Source organism: Ambystoma mexicanum, chromosome 8 (genome assembly GCF_040938575.1).
Source record: "Ambystoma mexicanum isolate Mex_15411 chromosome 8, UKY_AmexF1_1, whole genome shotgun sequence".
Taxonomy (NCBI): Eukaryota; Metazoa; Chordata; class Amphibia; order Caudata; family Ambystomatidae; genus Ambystoma; species Ambystoma mexicanum.
Window position 1 is genome coordinate 1,698,664,644 of NC_090929.1, and position 20,990 is coordinate 1,698,685,633.

Genomic DNA, 20,990 nt, shown 5'->3' on the forward strand with positions numbered 1-20,990 from the left:
CAGTGGCTACCAACCGAAAAACACAACTTAGCTCAGCGGACGGTGTAAACCAAACTGAAGCTGTCAACAGCACATTGTAGCTCTCTTGCTCTTTTCTCTCGCTCAGTACTACTGACGTACCCTCTTGCTTTTCAGATCTGCCAGAGTGCCAGGGGACAACTCTGGCGGTGACAATGCATGGTATAAATATTCTTTAACATAACATACCAACACTGAGGAAATCCTTTCACTTGTGATGAAGGGTTACTTCTCCTGCGCCCCTTCAGATCCACTTGAACCTCTGCTCGTCAAACCTATTGCCCCTCTATCCTAATCCTCTTGTTCGATGTATCTGCTGCCTTTGATACTGTTGATCATTTTGACCTCCTTAATATTCTCTCTCAGCTTGCACTTGCCTGGATCGGGTCCTACCTGGCAACTCATCAATTCTCTGTTCCCTGGAACAACAACACCTCTAAACCCACTGCTCTTACTGTGGGTGTTCCAGAAGGTTCTGTCTTGGGTCCCCTTCTATGCACGCTGTACACTTCTGCTCTCTGGGCAGTTATCTCCTTTGGGTTCTCATGACAGTTCTTCACAGCTGATACCCGAATCCTTTTCTCTTTTCCTGAACTCTCTACAGACCTACCTACCAACATCTCTGGCTGCCTATCTGCTATTAAATTATGGAACGCCTCACACACACTTATGGTGAATTCCTCCAAAGCAGAGGTGCTTTTCTTTCCTGCCAAATCCTCTCTCTTCTCCTCACACGGCCTATCCAGTTGCCACCTGACACTCTTCCCCACTCTTCTTCAGCTAGAAATCTTGGTATCATCTATGACACTACACGCATATTCTCTATTTTCATCTCTAAAACTGCAACAGCGGCTCACCTCAGCCTCCTAAATATCAGCAAACTAAGGCATCTCCTTCCCTTCAAAACAACCAAACATCTCCTAACCACTTTTGTCTTCTCTCTAAAATTGACTAATATGCCAGTATCCTCCTGGTTTTCCAAATTATGCATTTTGTCCCCTTAGCAAGATTATTAACGTTGCTTCAAGGACTCTCTTTTAACTCCTTCGCTTTACCCCTACCTCCTATCGCCAGCATGCTGGCAGGCTAACTAAGCATGATGGGCTCAAATTCAAATTTCTCCCACTAGTGTCTAATCCATCCATGTTAGGGCACTGTTGTATCTATCCTCTTCTATCAACCCCTACAAACCCCTCTTGCAGTCTTTGCTCTATCTCCTCCACCACTCGTGTGGCCTCTTGCCCACTCTGTGTTTTCTCTCGCTTACGCTCTCTTACTCTTCTTGCTCTGCTTACTTGGAACTCCCTCCCCTCTTCAGTTTGAAGCACTGTCCACATCAGTGTATTCAAAAGCAAATTGAAACCCCACCTCCTCGCTTCTGGGATGTCTTCTTGATTCCCCTCTCCAACCTTTGTAAACCTTCCCTCACTGGTAACCGGACTCTTCCCTCTCTTCCCCCAACACACTAGCACTTAATAGTTTGAGGTCACAGCTCATGCTTAGCTGGCTAGACCTCCTACCCACTGATACTTACTTGTCCTAATTTTGTCCACTGTATTGTTCCCAGTATTTGTCCAATATACCCCTTCTCAGACCCGGTCATCAGGACACTTACACTCTCCCCATTATAAGAGGCTCACTGCCTCCCGTTTATCTGCTAAATTACCTTTTGTATGCTCCTTTGTGACCAAAAGAGCTTGCTTCCTTGCATCTGTGTAAGCACTTTGAAACATTAAAGAGAGAATTTTAGCATCAAGGAGTTACGCTGGAATCTGTTAATCCCATCTGCAAATTTGCAGACAGAGACAAAATAACTAAAGATGGCTTAGCAAAGTGCCTTGACTCCATCATAAAGGATGATTTGGTACTGTTAATATTGCCCGTGAAGGATACTCTACCTAATAGCATGATTCCGAAATTGACAGACTTAACAATTATTTTTATTTTTTATTTTATTGTGTTTTGATCAAAACCATGATCTTTCACAAAAGCATGATAAAAGGCAATCATTTACAATAAGAGTAAAATACACCACATAATCAATCAAATCATCATTATTAAAAAAGAGAAAAACGATATATCAGAAATTTAAAATGACACTCTTACTAACAAATCAAGAGAAGTGGGAAACAATTTCATACAGGATCTTTTATAATCCCTTTTTCTCAAAACATTGTTTTTTTAATAACTCTTTTTATTTGATTTCTTTTGAACACATTACATTGTTAAACAACTAACATAGTCCCATGACATACAATAGGTGTATACACAGATTGGTGCTTAGCAACGTAAGAGTGACATCTACGGAATAAGGGAAGGAGCCAGTCCTTTTCCAAGGGAGTGCACCAAGGACTCCATTAAAGACAACTGGGAGTCCGGTTATTTACAAACTTGAAACATCAAGCATCCACCCATTTCCCCCAGACTTTCTGAAATTTCCTAGGACCTCCTCTGGCCTTGTAGATCCGCCTCTCTAATGACGCACACCTGTCCACCTCATTGGACCACCTGTCTATGCTCAGCTCCCCAGCCGTCTCACAACATTCTTAACATTTCAGCAGATTAAAAGATTTCATTGCCTGCATTCATCCGATAACATACATCTTCTATAGATGTTTCATTACTTAATGTAAACAAACACCCAAGCAATTTAGTTCTAATATCAACCAACATTGGTCATTCAACTAAAATATGTTTCAAGTTCTGAATAGCTCCATCAGTCTTACAGTTATCACAAATATTATCACCTAAGTTCTTAGTCTTAGACGTATATAGAAAATCTCTTCCGTAGGTAAAAGATTTAGCCTAAAATGCAAGAATTGCTGTCTGAGAGTTAAACACAGTGGGCCTCATTACGACCCTGGCAGTAAGGGGTTAACGCCAGCGTTAGCTGCGCCGACCCCTTACCGCCAATTACGAGGTCCCCTAGCGCCATGGTGCTTTTAACACCTGCTTTTAGCAGGTGTTAAAATCCATGGCGCTAAGGGACCATGGAGTTAATTACGCCACCGTAATTTACGGTGGCGTAATTAACGCCTTCCCCACTCCCATTATGCCCTATGGGGCAAAAATGGGAATGGGGAAGGGTAAATGGGGATTGGGGACTTACCGCCCCGCCTAGGTCGGAATGGGGCGGTAAGTCCGCCAACCACCATGGCGTAAACGTAGTTTACGCCATGGTGGTAAAGTCACGGCCCAGGCGGTAACTTACCGCCTGGGTCGTAATGAGGCCCAGTGACTGAATTAGATACTTGGGCAAAAGACCCATATGTTTATCTATTGGTGCACATGTTGTATGTATTTTATAGTTCAGAGTTTGGTAAATGGTATTTATCTGGTCCATAGTTTTGATGGCTTTTTTAACCCTTAAAGAATTCTCCACCAACTCTCTGCCACAAGTCCCTGCCACAATGCCTCATCATAGCAATAGTGAAACAATTAATGGAATTCAGCAGGTTTGAAGTCTCATTAGACTCTTGGAGAACTTCATACAGTGATCCCCTTAAGTGAAACAACATTTTACCTATAAACAAAACCACTCTCCATTGGAACCAAAATAAAAGTGAGCCGAGTCCAATCTCAAAGCGCAGAGAAGCCATTGGACAAGACATGGGCAATCCCAGGACCGTTTTCCATATTCTGCCTTCATATCTTTCCCAGTGTAACTCATACGCCCATAGCTCAATCTCCAGTCTGTACATAATCTTCTGGATAACCTTGCCTACATAGTATCATAACAGTGGTTTGATTGAAAATGTATAAAATGGATAGTGGATCTTCTTCATTTGAAGAACTAGTTGGTCAATCTTATATTCGATTCTTTTAATCACTGCTTCCTTACTTGGACGCTTGGTGACCAAGAAACTGAGACAAGGGACCTAATTTGTAGCACCTACTTGGAAGCCATCCATAAACCACAGCATTATATTGCACTTGTCGTAATTAATGATCAAATTATTAATTACTACATAAGTGCTAAGGGCCGTCAAGAGTCTTTGGAGACCAATTTGTGTACCATCAAGAAGGGCAAGATCATCAGCACATGCCAACCAATTGAGTAATTGCCTTCCTATTTTTGGGGATATCAGCGCTACATCCTTCAAGGCCTCTTCTAAGTCAGCTAGGACAGATTAAAGAGGCACAGAGCTAATATGCAGCCCTGCCATAATCCTCTAATTGTTGCAAAAGGATCTGTCAAACTACCAGGGGCTTCCAATTTGACCCTCATCATGGTGTTTTCAAGGATGTATTCCAAGATAGCTAACAGTGGCAAAGGAATATTCCATTTCCTTAATTTTCTCCAAAACCATTGATGATTGATCATATCAAAAACATTTTGAAAAATCGATCATTGCCACATATAAAGATGTATTTGAGGTAGATTTAGTAGACCATACCCTATCCTTTAACACTGAAAGGATCAGACCGTTAAGATTTGTGGCCATTCCCTTCCTAAACCCAGTTTGAAGTTTGGAAACAATACCACTTTCTGTAGCCCAAAGTTAAAACTTTTCTAGAACTAATGCAGCAATAATGTTACTATCAGCATCTGTTCATGCTATCGGTCGGTAGTTACTAGGATTTTCACAATTGCCTTTTTGATAAATCGGTATAATTATTGAACCCTTCCAAGTATTCGGCATAGATTGTTGCTTGAGAATGTCTTTAAAAAGAAATGTCAATAGAGTGTACCACATTTCTTTGTTCAATTTTAAAATGAAATTAGTTAGTCCATTAGGACCTGCATCTCTGGAAATTGAGGCCTTGGTGATAATTCACTCAATATCCTCTCTCTCAAACGCAAGATCCCAAACCAATGTATTGCCTGGATTCACAATTGAGGCAAATCCTGCGTTCATTTCAGTCCAGTGCACACGCCAATCTGCTTCAGTCACCCTTGACATTGAGCTTCAAATTGCACCTTATTTGTTCTATTAACAATGGTCCAACATTTCTTGAGTTATTTTGACGGAGGCCTCACAATCTGACCCCTGTAGCAGGGAATTCCCAGTGCCCAGTATGCCCCTCATGACTATAAATAAAGTACTGAAACCACCAATATTGACATTATCAGCCCCACACTAGAACTACTTGCTCCTATCCCAGTATCCGTTCAGAAATTGGGCCAAGAAGTGAACAAACAACCTACACCGATGAATGCCACCCTCAAGTTGGGATCTTCACAGTACTTGTGCGCAAGAAAGTCTCAAATGCCCAAAGTAGACGACATGAGTACATGTGACTTTGTTCTGGACCAGAGAAATGTTATTATTACTAACATCAGCAAGGTGAATGGTCAGGAGACTAAAGAAACCTTGCAGTATAAGGTTCTAGCCTGGCTAAAACAGAGAACTGGGCTGGGTGTGGTCAGATTATCGGACTTGAGAATTCTCCGTAGGCTGGATCTGAAAGACTGGAGCTCGCAATCTAATAATGACTGCGTGCTAGTGGGCTGTGCGTCTAGTACTTAACCTGCATTCTTAAGATTGCGTAGATATCTTCCTAGAGGATCCTCCAGCTGTGATCTGATTATTTGATGCCCATCGCTGTTTAGGGAGGCTCTTTTATTTTTCGTTCCTTATGCACAACCGATTTTTTAGTCCTCCACTACTCCTTGTTTTCCCATGCTGTTGTTTGTATTTGTGCTTGGATGTTTTATTTACCCTGTTGTTTGTTCCTTGTTTTATGTAAGACTTGTTTGTATTTTTCGGTCTTTATTTTGTTTGTGCCCTTAAGCCTTTGGGTACCTCGGCGCGCAATATAAATGATTAAACATAAACAGGACATTGAGCATTATCTCACCATCATTTTGTAACAACAATTGTCTATGTGAACGAATACAGTCTTTATATGTTTGAAATAGAGCATGCTTCTTCTAACGCTAGAAGAGTAAGCTTCAGTACATTTCCACTGTATTTAATACCCCACCTTGTGCCATACCCCAGTCCCTCTCTTACCCAATATTGCACCCATATGCTGGTACACATCTCAAGTAGAAGAAGCAAGTGCTGGCCAGGTGACTTCCCGGGTGCTGCTGCTGTTCAACATTTCCTCTCTGACAAGGAAAGTGATTAAATCCACTGTGTTATACAAGTCTATTTTATGTTGTTACAGCAGATACTTTAATTGTACAAAAGATGCTAGTTTCTGCTGTTACTTTGTGGAGACATAACTAAGGCACCAACTGTGAGATATCGTTTTTTATCTCTAATGTGCTGCCCTTAATTTCTTGACCCTACTAACAGTCAAACCCTTCTTTACATTTCATCACCTTGTAGACATACGCCTGGTCAATGGAGGGCAGAGGTGTGCTGGCCGTGTTGAGGTTTTCTACAGTGGAACCTGGGGGACGGTGTGTGATGACAGCTGGGATGACAGAGATGCACAGGTGGTGTGCCGGCAGCTGGACTGTGGAGCTGCCATTACCTCCCCAGTAAATGCCTTTTTTGGTGAAGGCACGGGGCACATTCTCCTGGATGACGTGCGTTGTGGCGGACAAGAATTGCACCTGTGGGACTGTCCCAGCAATGGGTGGAATGTACAGAACTGTGGCCATTTTGAGGATGCTGGGGTCATCTGTTCAGGTACTCCATGACCCATTGAAGGCGCTTGGTCCCAACACGATACCAAATGAGCCAAATAAAGGACGCACCCCGCTAGGGAATGAGACTAGGAGATGGATTGCAAGATGAACAAAGTTTTATATAGATAAAGATATGCATGCAGAAAACTCTGCTGCCCTTAGAGCGCTCTGCCAAACAATACACAGGCATCGCATTATGAACCAAAAGATCGTCATGTGTGATGTAACGAGATATAGTACAATATAACAGTTTCGGTTGGTTGGCCCACACAGCACAGTATGGAGTGTAGGTGATGTCAGGCTCCAATTGGTTGCTGTGGCTGGGGTGGTCAGTTGGCATGTGGGTCCGCTGGGCTCATCTTCACAGGGTGAAGGTCCGGCTTGGTTCACAAAGTGTCACAATCCTAACTAATCTAAACTACACAATGACCATTGACATGCAAAGAGTAATGTTAGACATGAAACCATTACTTAGATGGAGGTGGCTATAAAATGTGAACCAATATATGCACATTCTAATCCATGCCTTTATGGGGGCAAGTGCACCTTTGGCCATTCTCCCAGGTGCCTTATCTACAGGGTCTGATCTGTGATTTATTTTCCCCGGTGCCTCACGATTCATAGATGGATGGATGGATGTTAGTCTAGAGGAGGATATACAATCACACAAGATTAGGTATATGGTGGGCCATTTAGGGTGGTCCGGGGCGAAGGGTCTTCCAGCAGTTACATTCAATGAGAGTGGAGAGGCAAAGGGTCTGTAAATTGTAGCTTATAAAGGGGGGGGTCGAGGTGGCACAGGCAGGTTTGTGGTGACGGATGAGCATGTAGGCCAGGGTTTGCTCCGGTCACACGCAGGGCAATGAGCTCAGAGGAAGAGAGAAGGATACTGAATATTTGCAACAATACATGGCCAATCGCTTCCGTGAGAAATGGGTCTGTGCAGAGCTGCCAAGGGGTGGAGGGGGAGCCTGGGCTTTCTGTTCGTGGCGCTTGACAGTGGGAAGAGTGTACGATGGGTGTATAGACAAATGGCAGTATGAGTGCATGGATGGATAGAAGAATTAAAAGATGGACGGGTTGGTGAGTTGAGTAATGGACGGGTGGAAGACTAAATGGACCTATGCTTACATTGGAGGGATGGAACAGAGAGGTGTATACTTTTACAAGCGAATTAAATGAACAGAAATTAATAGGAAGAAACAGGAATACAGGCCATGTTTTCCGTGGGCATTGATACAATTGTTTTCGATGCAGGTTGATACAATTGTTTTCGATGCAGTTTATGCTGCGATCTATAATAAACAAATACTGAGACTTCACGGGATAGTATCAAAATTGACACCAAGGGCCCCATTGTAAGCTTATTGTGAAAAAGCAGTGTCGTCCATACAGACTTTCATGTGGCCAGTAAGCGAGGCCACCAATATATTTACCCAAGGAGAAGGCTACTGGCAGCCAATGACCATCTTCCTTGGGTTCCCCCCCCTAAGAATCTCCCAAAAATGGGGCAGACACACTTATATATATCACGCCTTTACTTCATGGAATCCTCTCCCACAATATATTCACATTTTTTTTTTAAAGCTTCATCTTTCATGTGGAGTCCCGCCATCATCACCCAGTTTTCTCAGCAGATGTCTAGATGCACAAACCCAGAAGTGCCTTGGTGCCATCGCAAGTGGTTAATCGTACCATACAAATCAATATAACATACATTTCTGGGACCCCCTTAGATTAAGGAGGGTTATGTTTGCATAATTTGTGATATCATCAGTGATGTCATATATGACATTACGTGTGGTGTCATGGGTAGTGTTGAAATGCAAATGTTTTCCATTGTTTTGTTAGTTCTTTCCAATTTAGCATGGACATTAAACTTAAATGAACGGAGACACTAACAGGCAATGCTATGGGCTTCAGCCTTTAAGGCTGCTGGCATGATGAATGGGGACTCAGCCGCTAGGGCTGCTGGCACGGTGAGAAGTGAAGGGATTATTTGAAAGTCTTGGTGCTAAGAGATGGCATGGGCTCTAACAATGGGGAGTTTGCGTGGGATATTGGACTGATGGAAAACTACAGATGGCAAGCATTATAGTAAGTTCGCAGATAGCCCTCAAGGTTACCGCTGTTCCTGGACATTTCAAGAAGCTTTGTGTCATGTGACTAAATACATGCATCAGATGTTCCAGAAAGAAAAGATGGGCTGGTTGAAGATCTCTCTCTGTGGGAGACCCAGGACTGATGGACCTTACAAGGCTGAGCGAGCTCATAGTGATTAGAAGTTAATTTGTCAGCTCAATAAACTCTATAAAGGAGGGTAGGCTCTTGCCTGAAGTTTAGGAGACAAGGTTTCCAGTTTTTGTATTGCATTGCAGTGTAAGAAAACTTTCTCTGTTCCTTGCTACTCTTCCAAATTCTATTGTGTGGGCTCTTTTCCCCAGCAATCTGGTACCGCAATGCCTGGACATTGGTACTGCAATAATCGCAAAATACGGTGACCGTAAATATACGGAAACGGAAGTAAAAACATGGGGCCGGAACGGGAAACAGCACGCCGTACACCTACAAAATCAGAATCCCAACACAACCATTACAAATCCGACCCTGAGACACATCCCAACCCGTAAGCCACCCTAGTTAAAACAATCAAAATGGGAAAAGTTGCTAAAAAAGCGTGCGACCGCAAGCGGCAGGTCCACTTCTCCCATGAGGAACTCACCGTGCTCACAGAGACCCTCCAGGAGAATGCTGCCGTCGTCTTCTCGACGCAAATGACCAGGACGGCACTTGCGAACAAGAAGGCCATATGGGCCCTGGTGGCACAGCGAGTAAGTGCGGTGGGGACCGCACCCCGCAACCCACAGCAATGCAGAAAGCGATGGGACGACTTGCGGATACGCGTACGGAGCATACTATCAGCCAACCGTAACATTGCCACAGCTACCGGGGGAGGATCAGAATCACCCATCAAGTTGACCCCCTGGGAAGAAATCTGTGCCTCCACCATTGGAATGGAGAGTATAGAGTCGGAGGGATGGAGAAAGGAGTGCAGACATCCGAAGAATCAGGTAGGTGGGCCAAATAAAACAATGCTAAATCCACAATGTCCAATCATGTGAAGTACCATGTGTCCACATAGTGCAACAGAAACACATGTCCAGGAGAACGTCCACATACATTGGCCTGATAGCGCACTTTAAAACTCACATTAAATACATAAATAATTAAAAATCCTAAAAACACCCTCTACACGTGCAGCATGCACACCCTAACTGCAGGCTGCAAAACAACTGCATCCTCAATCCACACAAAAATGAAACCACCTCCAAGGCCCTGACCCAAAACACCCTCAGGTACCACCCCAATGCATGTGATACATTGCCATTCCAATTTCCACAGACCCATAAATAACGCTCGCCCTCCTTTACTCCACCACAGGGTCCGATTCAAACGACGAGCTCCAGGACACCCCTACCAGCACACCTGCAAAGAGGGCCAAGACCAACGGCCAAAGACCCTCCACCTCAGCTGCACGGATCAAGACACAGCAGCAGCACAAAGCAAGTGGCAGCACACAGGAGGGGACTTCAACAGGCACCCCAGCAGCCAGCATGCCCACAACAGCAGCACCACAGGTCCCCCCAATGGATGCCACAGAAGGCACTGCTTCTGGTGGCAGCAGCACCATAGGTGACACTGCATTAATGGCAGCATGCTCCGACACAGAAAACGGTGCTGTCGATGTAGGACCCATCCATGACCTGTCTCAATCCCCCTGTTTGTTTCATCCCGTACACCATGAGGATACCACGCAGGGGCACCCACAAGACGACTACTGGCCATCCCCCACAAGCCCTGTGGCAAGGCAACATGAGGTGATCAGCCCCTCTGTGACACCACCGCAAATGGCCATGGCCCAGCAGAGGCAACAGTCCCTCGACCAGGTGATCGTGCAACAGCAGCAACTGGCCACGCTCCTCAAGGAGCATGCTGATGAATGTGGGGGTTCTAAGGCAGTCATAGAAACATCTACTGAGACACTTAGGGCACAAATGGAGAGAAGTACAGAGACACTAAGGGTACAAATGGAGAGAAGCACCGAGAGCCTGAGGGGGGAACTGCATGCGACGTCCAAAGACGTATGTGGTGAACTTGCCGCTGTGCGCCGTGTGCTCACTGAGCTCTCACAAACCCTTAGGGACATGCATGGACGTGAGCAGGCAGAGACATCATCCGTTGCAGGTTCCGTCCAGGGCAGCCCCCAACGTAGATCTGGGAGGAACCTGCGCTCCACAGGCAGGGGTGCCCCTGATACCCGGAGAGGGGGCTTGCAATAGCGTCTGCCCACTGACAATGAGCATCTTTGGACACTGGTGTTCGGGGGGGAGGTAGGAGGGTGGAGGGGGGGTGTTGGGCTTTCTTGGGTGGCGGGTCGATGGGGTGTGTAATATAATTTCACATATGCTATAAACATTACATAATCATCCAATGAGATGTGTGGACATTGATCTTTGTGTACGAGGCCTTTATTGGCGTACAGTCCACATTGTGCATGTTCCAGACACACACAGTGCCACAAGTCCCGTGTCCATGTATCAGCCACCAGGCGTGAGTGCTAGAAGCATGAATCTATGACATTCTGATGAACTTCACGGGCCTCCTGTGCCTCGCGGACTCCTTGAGGTGCTGCCACATCCCCACCCTCATCATGACCATCTTCAGGTGCTTGCAGTTCTGCGTCAGGGGGCATGGGCACATTTCTACGTACGCACATGTTGTGTAGCATGACACATGCCATGACCATCTTTGCAACCTTCTCATGGCGGTACAGGAGTGCCCCGCCAGACCTGCTGAGGCAGCGGAAACGAGCCTTCAGTAGGCCGAATGCCTGTTCAATGACTACACGGGTACGTGAGTGGGCATGGTTGTAGTCCTCCTCATGCTGGTTCTGTGGGTTCCGGAGTGGTGTAAGGAGCCATCTCCTCAGTGGATACCCGGCATCACCTGTATGTGGACAATAAAGGATGTTTGTGGAATGACATTGCTACGTACGCATCCCCCCCCTTCCTGTCAGGTCATTGCCGCATCACATACCCCACATTATCATGCATGAAATGAGACTCACCGAGTAGCCAGGATCTGTTCCCTGCGTGTCGCTCCATGTAGCGTGGTATTGTAGAGTTCCTCAAGACCATAGAATCCTGGGTTGATGCAGGAAATCGGGCACAACAATGTGTAAAGATCCTGTTGGAGTCACACACCATCTGTACATTAAGAGAATGATATTGTTTCCGGTTGCGGTACTGGGCCTCCATGGCATGTGGGACAACCAATTCCACATGGGTGCAGTCGATGGCACCAATGCAACCCGGTATGCCGGCCAGTGCATGGAATCCCACTTTTGTGTTTGTAATCTCCTGCTCCGAGCGTGGTAAAGAGATGTAGTCGTCTGCGTGCTTCAGGAGGGCATTGAGCACTTGCGATAGTGTCCGTGACAACAGTGGCTGTGAAATGCCATGCAACTGTCCGACTGTGTGCTGGTAGGTGCCTGTGGCCAGGAAGTGGAGTACAGACACCACCTTCAGTAGGGGTGGGATGGCGGTTGGGCTATCTATCATGCTGACAAGGTCAGCGTGTGTCATGTTCACAATGGCGGTTATGGTGTCCCCGTCCAAACGGTAGAGGGTGTGGATCTGCTCAGCAGTGAGGTTGAACGGATGAGCTCGGAGGCGTGGGATTGCGGGCTGCCTGCGTGATGGTAGTGGCTGTGCTGGTGGCCCTTGCTGGCCCTGCCTTGCCCTCCTCCTCCTCCTGCGTCTCCTCTGTGCGGCCGGTTGTTGTAGTAGTTGGTGTTCGTCTTCTTCTTGAAGTTGTAGTACTTGCAGTGCTATCAGGTCCCCCAGGGCCAACATCGCTAGTCCTGCCGGTAGCATTTTGGAGTGGGTGTGGTTGTGGGTGGGGGTTGGGTGTGCAATTTATGTGTTTTCAGGCTGTATAGCCTCCACCTGTGGTGATTCATTCCACCTGTGCCGCCAGCTGCAATCCCCTTTGGGCGAGCACGTCCCGCACACAACGCTGCAATGTGACGAATGGCATTTTGCTATTACAATCATGTATTTAATCCCGATGGCAGTGAAATATTGGCTCATATGTTCATTCTGCTATGGTCCCATTGTTTCACATACTATCTTTGCAGTCGCGAACAAATTTGTGATGGGTCAGTGGAATGTAGTACTCGATTAACGGTGGACCCTCATGCAGCACTGTACCGAGGTTCACCGACGGGCGGGGCGTCCCATTTGTGAGTGAAGCCAGTTGCCATTTTCACACACTGCCGCACTACATGGATGAATTTGTGATTTCAAGCGGTCACAGATGCCTTATCGACGTGATGTTGCAAATGAGGAATTCGAAGGACAGCGCTTTCGGTTTTCAGCTAGCGGCGAGGAGACGCCCACAGGTCTGACTGCAAATATAACGTTCTATTGTTTAATGTCCTTGGGACAGGGGCCATGGCGAGAATGCAATGATTGATATGAATAGTATGGGATGCGCAATAGCGTAGTGGACGATAAGGCAGGACGTTCCCAAATACATGTTACTTCACAACACTAGAATTCCGGGCTGGAGCACAGTGGATTTTGCAGACTGCATTACGCACAGACTCAATGGAAATTTCAAATGTGATGTGAGTAAATAATCAGGCGTTTTCATACCGGGATGAGGGAATGATGTATGGATGCATGGACAGATGATTTAATTGAGAGTTTGCCATGTACATGGCTTTTCGGAATCTATCCCCTTCCCCTGCGCTATGTGATGCAGAGCTGCCATAGTGGGACCATCGTCTATCTGCCCTTGTTGAACCCTCCCTGTCTCGACGCGCCTTCAAACACTTGTGTCTCTGCACGTTACTAATCCCATCTAATGGATTCTGTCTTAACAGACGCATGCACACAAACACTCGTTTGTAATAGTGTTTTCACCTCGATTTATATAGTTATGATTCGCAAGTGATTTTTGGGTGGAAATAATCCTTTTGAGTGGGCTAGCATGCATATGGCTGTAGATTTAGTGTGATCATTGAAGTGAGTAATACAAATGAAGTTCTGATGCCCATGCTATTCTTTTTCATTTCATTTGGGTGACAGGTATCTCCTCCCCTTTTGCCGCTGCCATCTGTATGCCACTCCTGCAGATGGCTTTTACTCCCGGCACCTGCTGCTTCGAGTTAATCAGTGGAGCACCATTACGATCTTATGGGACGATCGCCAATGGGCCACATGCCCTTACGCAGTACTAGTGGCTAGGAGCTACATATCAACCTTTCAGCTGGACTAGTGCCTACCTAATGGGACGGCCCTGCGGTTCTCGGCGCTTCCATGTTGCCTTTTTGAACGTGAATGTAGCCCCTGTGTACCATGAAGGAACAGGGCGTCACACAAGAAGAAGCTGGTCATTTATTGCGGATGCAGCCCACAGTAATGAAAAATATTTTGGAGTTTATGACCTAATAGCTGTATGGGCTTGGTGAATTTGATGTGCATTAAAATTTGATTCTGATTTCAACCGTGTAGCGTTATTCTTTGCAAGTAATGTAGCATATTCCTATTTGTGGAGCGGTGTATTGTGAGGAGATCTGCATTGGGTTCCGGCTTCTGAGTATAGTTGCGTGGTACTGTACTGGCCGCGTTTGCCTACGAAGCCCAGTAAGGTCAGGGATAGGGCCTGCCATTATGACTGTTTTAATGATGTCATGCTCAGGGGCGGGGGATTAGCTTTTGTGTAACAGATGCCGGTCAGCCAGGTGAATTGGTGGAATGATGTGATTATCAGAAAATGGCTGGTCACAGGTGCCTGTGTTTGCGTGCGTTTCTTGGAGGGAGACTGAGGTCATGTCCATTGGAATAGCTTCTGTATTCGTGCCATCTGTGCCCTGCAGCTCCCATTGGCCCCTCTTGAGATGAGCCTGGCTGCTCAGTCACTCTGCCAACTTGTGTGGTACATGCTTATGCTGATGGTTGGTTTGTTTACTGGCAAGAGTACAGGGCTGGTGCAGTCTCCCTCAGGATACTGCTTTGAATGTTGCCTTACACTGGTGTCAAGCGATGGGGGCCTGTTGTTGTTTTGTCTCATGTTTCAGTTCATATTGCTGTACTTGAACCTTCACGTGCCTGTGCTGCATCAGTACGGCAATGGTGACATGCCAAATATGGATGGCCACTCACAAGGCACTTGGAGCCCCTACATTCATTTGTTCGTTGGCATGCATGGGTGACTTGTACATTTCACTGGTTGCATTGTGTAACTTCATTGCACCTACGAGGTGTTGTGCAATGTGGGCAGGGAGTGGTGTACAGGCACTCAGTAGGGCCATTTACGGTTGGTTCACGATGCCGTAATTCTCACCATGGCGGAATGGTACTTTCCGCCATGCTTGATGGCGTTAAGTAAATGTCCGCTAGGGTCAGCATTCGCGTTCCGTTGCGCCATGGTGGTAATTACGGTTTTGCATGGTGCGCGTGCGCGTACTTGGTGCAGTTAGCGTTGGCGTTCACTACGGTGTCGCTGATGGCATCGTACTTTACGGTGACGGGTCATAATCGCACCGAGCGGTATTCGATGGCGGTATTACATTTCCGCCATCGTTTTTCGATTTCCGCCAGGGTCGTAATGAGGGCCAATGTGTTTTATGGGCTATGGCGTCTTTTACTCCATAGGGTCTCCTGTGTTTTTATTATGTGTGTTACACAGCACCCTCTGTGCCGTAACCCAGGGGTGTCGTAGCAACCCCCCAACATAGACTCCATACCCTGGGACTGACTACTGTCTCCCAGGGCATGTAAACTCACCATTGGCTTTACTAGTTTCAAATTATGAACAGAACCAGTACAAACAATCATATTGTGGACGTACTGGTCGGGGCAATTCGATTGCCCCGGGGTCTGTTGTTCAAGGGGGCACGTCTCAGTCCCCCCTGATCGTGTTTTGGCTGGTGGCAGTGGATACTACTTTTTATATTCGACCGCGAATATATCTCTATGAGATTTTCCCATTGTTCGAGGCTACCAACTTTAATTATTTAATTCTTATAGCCTCGAACATACCGCCGGTTTATTTATTTATTATTAATTCACCGGTTGGTATATTTTGCCAGAACTCGATTCTAAAATGGCGTTTGTGTTCTCTTCTGTGACTCCAACCCAAGTCGAGCCCTTTGTTCCACATTTTGGCGGGCTTCTCCACAGAAGCCTCCAAAAGTGGTGCCACTCTGTCTGGGTACCACAGGGGGTGTGGGAGGGGGTTTAGGCACCCTGGACCGAGTTACCTTGGTAACTCAAGTCGCACTCTTGTGTGATTGGCCCAAGTGGTGAGCCGGCCGGCTCACCACTTAGCATGTTTGATTGACAGCTAGGCTGAGTGAATGGGGGTGTGCTGCATAAAAGCAGGGCTTTGGTGACTGGAACTTCAGAAGACGCCACAGGACCTAAGAATCCAAGGGGGGAGAAGCTGTGCCGACCTGCAACGACGACACCACCAGTGGAGCCCTGCTGAACCGTCTCACCACTTTTCCCGACGACAGAGGAGATCTCCAGCCCGGAGAGTCTTCTTCCTTTGACTGGTGGGGATAACCAGTTTTACCTTCTTTTCACCTTCCTGGAGCATCTCGTGGCCGCCTTGCCCGTGCCAAGCACCCTGGCAACCGGAACACCACGGTTTACCACTACCGCGAAGAGAAGGGTAGTACCTTTTAACCGGAGAACTCTGCGGCTGGTTTCTTCCCTGGCAGTGCAACGACCTTCATCTTTCCTCCACGGCGAGACCTCTTCTTCCTCTGGACGAAACACCGACTTGCACCTGCTGCCAGGAACAACTGTCCCCGCTGGAGCTTCCTTCACACTTAAGGTACTGTGTCCCACCTGGCTTCCCTTGCGAAAGATCATTCGGGGTCACAGTAAAGCTTCGACTTTATAACCTGGGCTAGCCTGGGAAAACCTAGCTAACTTTTCCTGACGTTAATTTCATCCTTTTTGTGCGAACTATCTACAAGACACTTTGGGCATAACCCCACTGTGTGAACCTGGACCCCTTCTGCTTGCTCTCTCCAAGAGTGGGCCTTGCAATTGACTTCCTGGCTCTCCAGTAGAACTCTGTCTGTCCTGCCTTACTGTGGTTCTTTTAAAAGTATTGAAACTTGTGTGCTTCCTTAACTCTGCCTTTTTCCCTCCCTTTCGTTATAACTTATTCGAGTGTCATCTTATGTTAAGCGCTCACCTCTGTCTGAAAATAAGTGGTGTTTCTCACTAAGACTTGCCTAATAAGTGAATAGGGTTGTATATATATGATAGTGACTGTGTGCTGAATTTACTTACCTCGTTTTCTTTGCTAGTGTAAATCACAAGTGTGTTTTTAAATAAATAAATTATATACTCTTACACCAAACCTCTGGTCAGTGTTCGTTTGTGCTACTGTGTCTCTGTACCTATTGTGTATACTCTGCATACTGCCTAACTCTTCTTGAGGGAAGTCTGACTGCTCAGCTACAGCTACCAAGTGAATCTGTGTGGTACAGACTGCTACCAAGTGGTTTTACTGCCAAACACCTGTAGTCTTAAATCTTTTGCAGTGGTCCCTAAGGGAACCGCACAGGTTTCTGCCTAACACAGGTCAGCCAAAGATTGGGTCACTCCACCTAAGGGAACTCCAGCACACTACATGTACACGTACACTATATCCAGCAGCAGGACATGTATATGCTTACAAGAATGGCATGCTTTAATGCAGGAAGGTTAGCATAACCAATTCCCACTCAATGATACCTTTGATGTTGATAAAATGTGGTGCTGTCAACAATCTCACTGCTCCTTTCAAACTCGTTGGGTCATCGAAGGGATATGGACCCCTGTCAGTCAGATACTAGCTCCGGATGTTTATGGGACTGGATCCCCTACAGCAGCGTTCAGCATATAAAATTGGATGGACTACAAGCTATGTACATCCACTGTGCCTCGTCAATAATGTCCATAGATTAAAACAGACTGGCGTTTGTGGCCCCCTGAACTACCCAAACTGCAGCATGTAAAATAGATGAAGTCAGACTGGATAGTAGTTGTAGGCAACAGGATAGGTTGGCAGGGGTTGGGTCATGGATTGTATTTAGTTGAAACATAATCATTTTGAAGCGGTGATAGTGGTGTTTGAGTTTGCAGTACTCCCTGGTGGGACTAGGGAGTGTGGTGTTTGAGTTTGCAGTGCTCCCTGGTGGGACTAGCGACAGTGGTGTTTGAGTTTGCAGTGCTCCCTGGTGGGACTAGTGACAGTGGTGTTTGAGTTTGCAGTGCTCCCTGGTGGGACTAGTGACAGTGGTGTTTGAGTTTGCAGTGCTCCCTGGTGGGACTAGTGACAGTGGTGTTTGAGTTTGCAGTGCTCCCTGATGGGACTAGTGACAGTGGTGTTGGGACCGTTAGGCAGAAACCTGTGCAGTTCCCTTTGGGAACACTGCAAAAGATTTAGGACTACAGGTGTTAGCAGTAAACCCACTTGGTAGCAGTCTGTACCACCCAGATTTACCTGGTAGCTGTGGCTGAGCAGTCAGACTTCACTCAAGAAGAGTTAGGCAGTATGCAAAGTATACACAATAGGTACTCAGACACAATAGCACAAGCAAACACTGACCAGAGCTTTGGTATCAAAGTATATAATTATTTATTTAAAACACACTGTTTGAAACACTCCAGCACTCTTATTGTAAAACACTCTAAACACAGTTACTATTATGATATATACAACCCTTATTCCTTATCAGACAAGTCTTAGTTAACACCACTTATTTCCAGACAGAGGTGAGCACTTAACTATAGATGGCACTCCAATAAGTTCATGAAAAAGGGAGGGAAAAAGGCAGAATATGTGAAGATACACCACTCTAAGATTTAGGAACACTTTTAGCAAGGCAGAAGAGCAAAAGTCACTTGTGAGCCAAAGTCCATAGGCTGGGCCCACTCTTAGAGAGAGCAGAGCACAAATGCGCCCAAGATCACACAGTTACACTAGGCTTTGAAAGTCTTGCAGAGAGTTCGAAAAGAGTTTAGAGAGGCTCAGAAAAGTTTAGCCAGGGTGTCCCAGGCTAACCCAGGTTCGAAAGCCGGGGGCTAAATCTACCCCGTACAGTTGGTGGCAAGGGAAGCCAGGCGGAACACAGTACCTTAAGTGGGAAGGATCCTCCAGCGGTGGCTGTTGTTCCTGGCAGCGGGTGCAAGTCTCGGCGTCGTCCAGGGGAAGAGAAGATCTCGACTTGGAAGAAAGATGAAGGTCGTTGCACTGCCAGGGAAGAAACCAGCCGCGGAGTTTTCCGGTTAAAGGTATTACCCTTTATTTCGCGGTCATGGTAAAATGTGGTATTCCGGTTGCCGGGGTGCTTGGCACAGGCAAGGCGGCCACGAGATGCGTCGGGAAGGCGAAAAGACTTGGCACAGGCAAGGCGGCCACGAGATGTGTCGGGAAGGCGAAAAGACGGTGAAACTGGTTATCCCCACCAGTCAAAGGAAGAAGACTCTCCGGCGGGAGATCTCTTCTGTCGTTGGGAAAAGTGGTGAGACGGTCCAGCAGGGCTCCACCGGTGGTGTCGTCGTGGTAGGTCGGCTCAGCTTCTCCCTCGTCGGATTCTTAGGTCCTTTGGTGACTTCTGAAGTTCCAGTACACAAAGCCCTGCTTTTATGCAGAAAACCCCCATTCACTCAGCCTAGCTATCACTCAAACATGCTAAGTGGTCAGCCGGCCGGCTCACCACTTGGGCCAATCAGGACAGAGCGTGACTTGAGTTGCCTAGGCAACTCAGTCCAGGGTGCCTAAATCCCCCTCCACCCCTCCTAAGTACCCCAGACAGAGTGGCACCACTTTGGAGGGCTTCTGTGGAGAAGCCCGCCAAAAAGTGGAACTAAGGGCTCGACTTGGGTTGGAGTCATAGAAGAGAACACAAACGCCATTTTAGAACCGAGTTTTGGCAAAAAATACCAACTGGAGAATTAATAATAAATAAATAAACTAGCAGTATTTTCGAGGCTATCGTAATTAAATAAATAAAGATAGTAGCCTCGAACAATGGGAAAATCCCATAGAGAAATATTTGCGGTTGAATATAAAAAGTAGTATCCACTGCCACCAGCCAAACCTCGATCAGGGGGGATGGAGACGTGCCCCCTCGACTAACAGACCCCGGGGCAATCGAATTGCCCTGGCCAGTACATCCACAATATGATGGTTTGTACTGGTTCTGTTCAGAATTCAAGACTAGTAAAGTCAATGGTGACTTTACATGCCCTTGGAGACAGTAGTCAGTCCCAGGGTATGGAGTCTATACTGGGGGGTCACTATGACACCCCTGTGTTACTGCACTGAGGGTGCTGTGTAACACACATCACAAAAACAAAAGAAGCCCTATGGAGTAAAAGACCCCATAGCCCATTAAACACATCTAGAGTCAAAGGAACACACTCAAATCATGTCCAAGAGTGCGGGTAAGAGTCTCACTCTTGGCAGGAGAAAAAAATAAACCCCAAAAATCCAGCAAAGCTGCTGGGGGACTCACTAGGTTAGGAAATTCAGCCTAAACAGAGAATTCTCCCTAACACTCACCCACCCCACCCCCAGACTAAGGGACAGGAGGATTGAATCCACTCCTGGATGAACCTCATACCTCTAGTCGATGACATACATCCTAGAGAGTCCATCAGCATTTTGATGGTGACACCCTGACCTGTGCTCAATGGTGAAATCAAACCCTTGCAGGCAGATTGACCATCTCAATAGTTTTGGATTTTCTCCCTTCATTTGCATTAACCATCTCAAGGGTTGGTGGTCAGTCTGAATGACAAAAGTAGAACCATACAAGTATGGCCTAAACTTCTTCAGTGCCCACACAATAGCAAAGCATTCTCTTTCGATTGTTGCCCACCTTGTCTCAGGATCCTTCAGCTTGCGGCTGATGAAGCAAATGGGGTGCTCCCTACCCTTCTCATCCAGTTGGCTTAGAACTGCACTATACCTACATTGGAAGCATCAGTTTGTACAATGAAAGTTTGGTGGTAGTCAGGAGCTCTCATTACTGGAGCTTGGCAAAGAGCTTTCTTTAGTTTTTCAAAGGCCTGATTGCACTCCTCATTCCATTTGACCTTTTTAGGGCATTTTGGAGAGGAGATTACATTCAGTGGAGAAGCTATGGTCCCTTAGTTCTCAATGACATTCCTGTAATACCCAGTGAGGCCTAGGAAGGCTCTCACCTGGGTTTGAGTAGTAGGTGTTGTCCAATTTTGTACAGCTTCAATTCTGCTGAGCAAAGGCCTTATTTCTCCACCTCCTACCTCTTGCCCAAGGTAGACCACTTTAC

The 20,990-nt window shown here is 46.5% G+C and overlaps 1 protein-coding gene across 1 annotated transcript in view; it reads left to right on the forward strand.

Annotated features, from left to right (window-relative positions):
• Positions 1-20,990, forward strand: part of LOC138473469 (deleted in malignant brain tumors 1 protein-like) — a 376,653-nt gene that overhangs the window by 213,346 nt on the left and 142,317 nt on the right. The window contains exon 4 of the mRNA XM_069612115.1: positions 6,297-6,602. Within this exon, the coding sequence (XP_069468216.1) occupies positions 6,297-6,602 (306 nt within the window). The remainder of the gene's footprint in view (positions 1-6,296; positions 6,603-20,990) is intronic.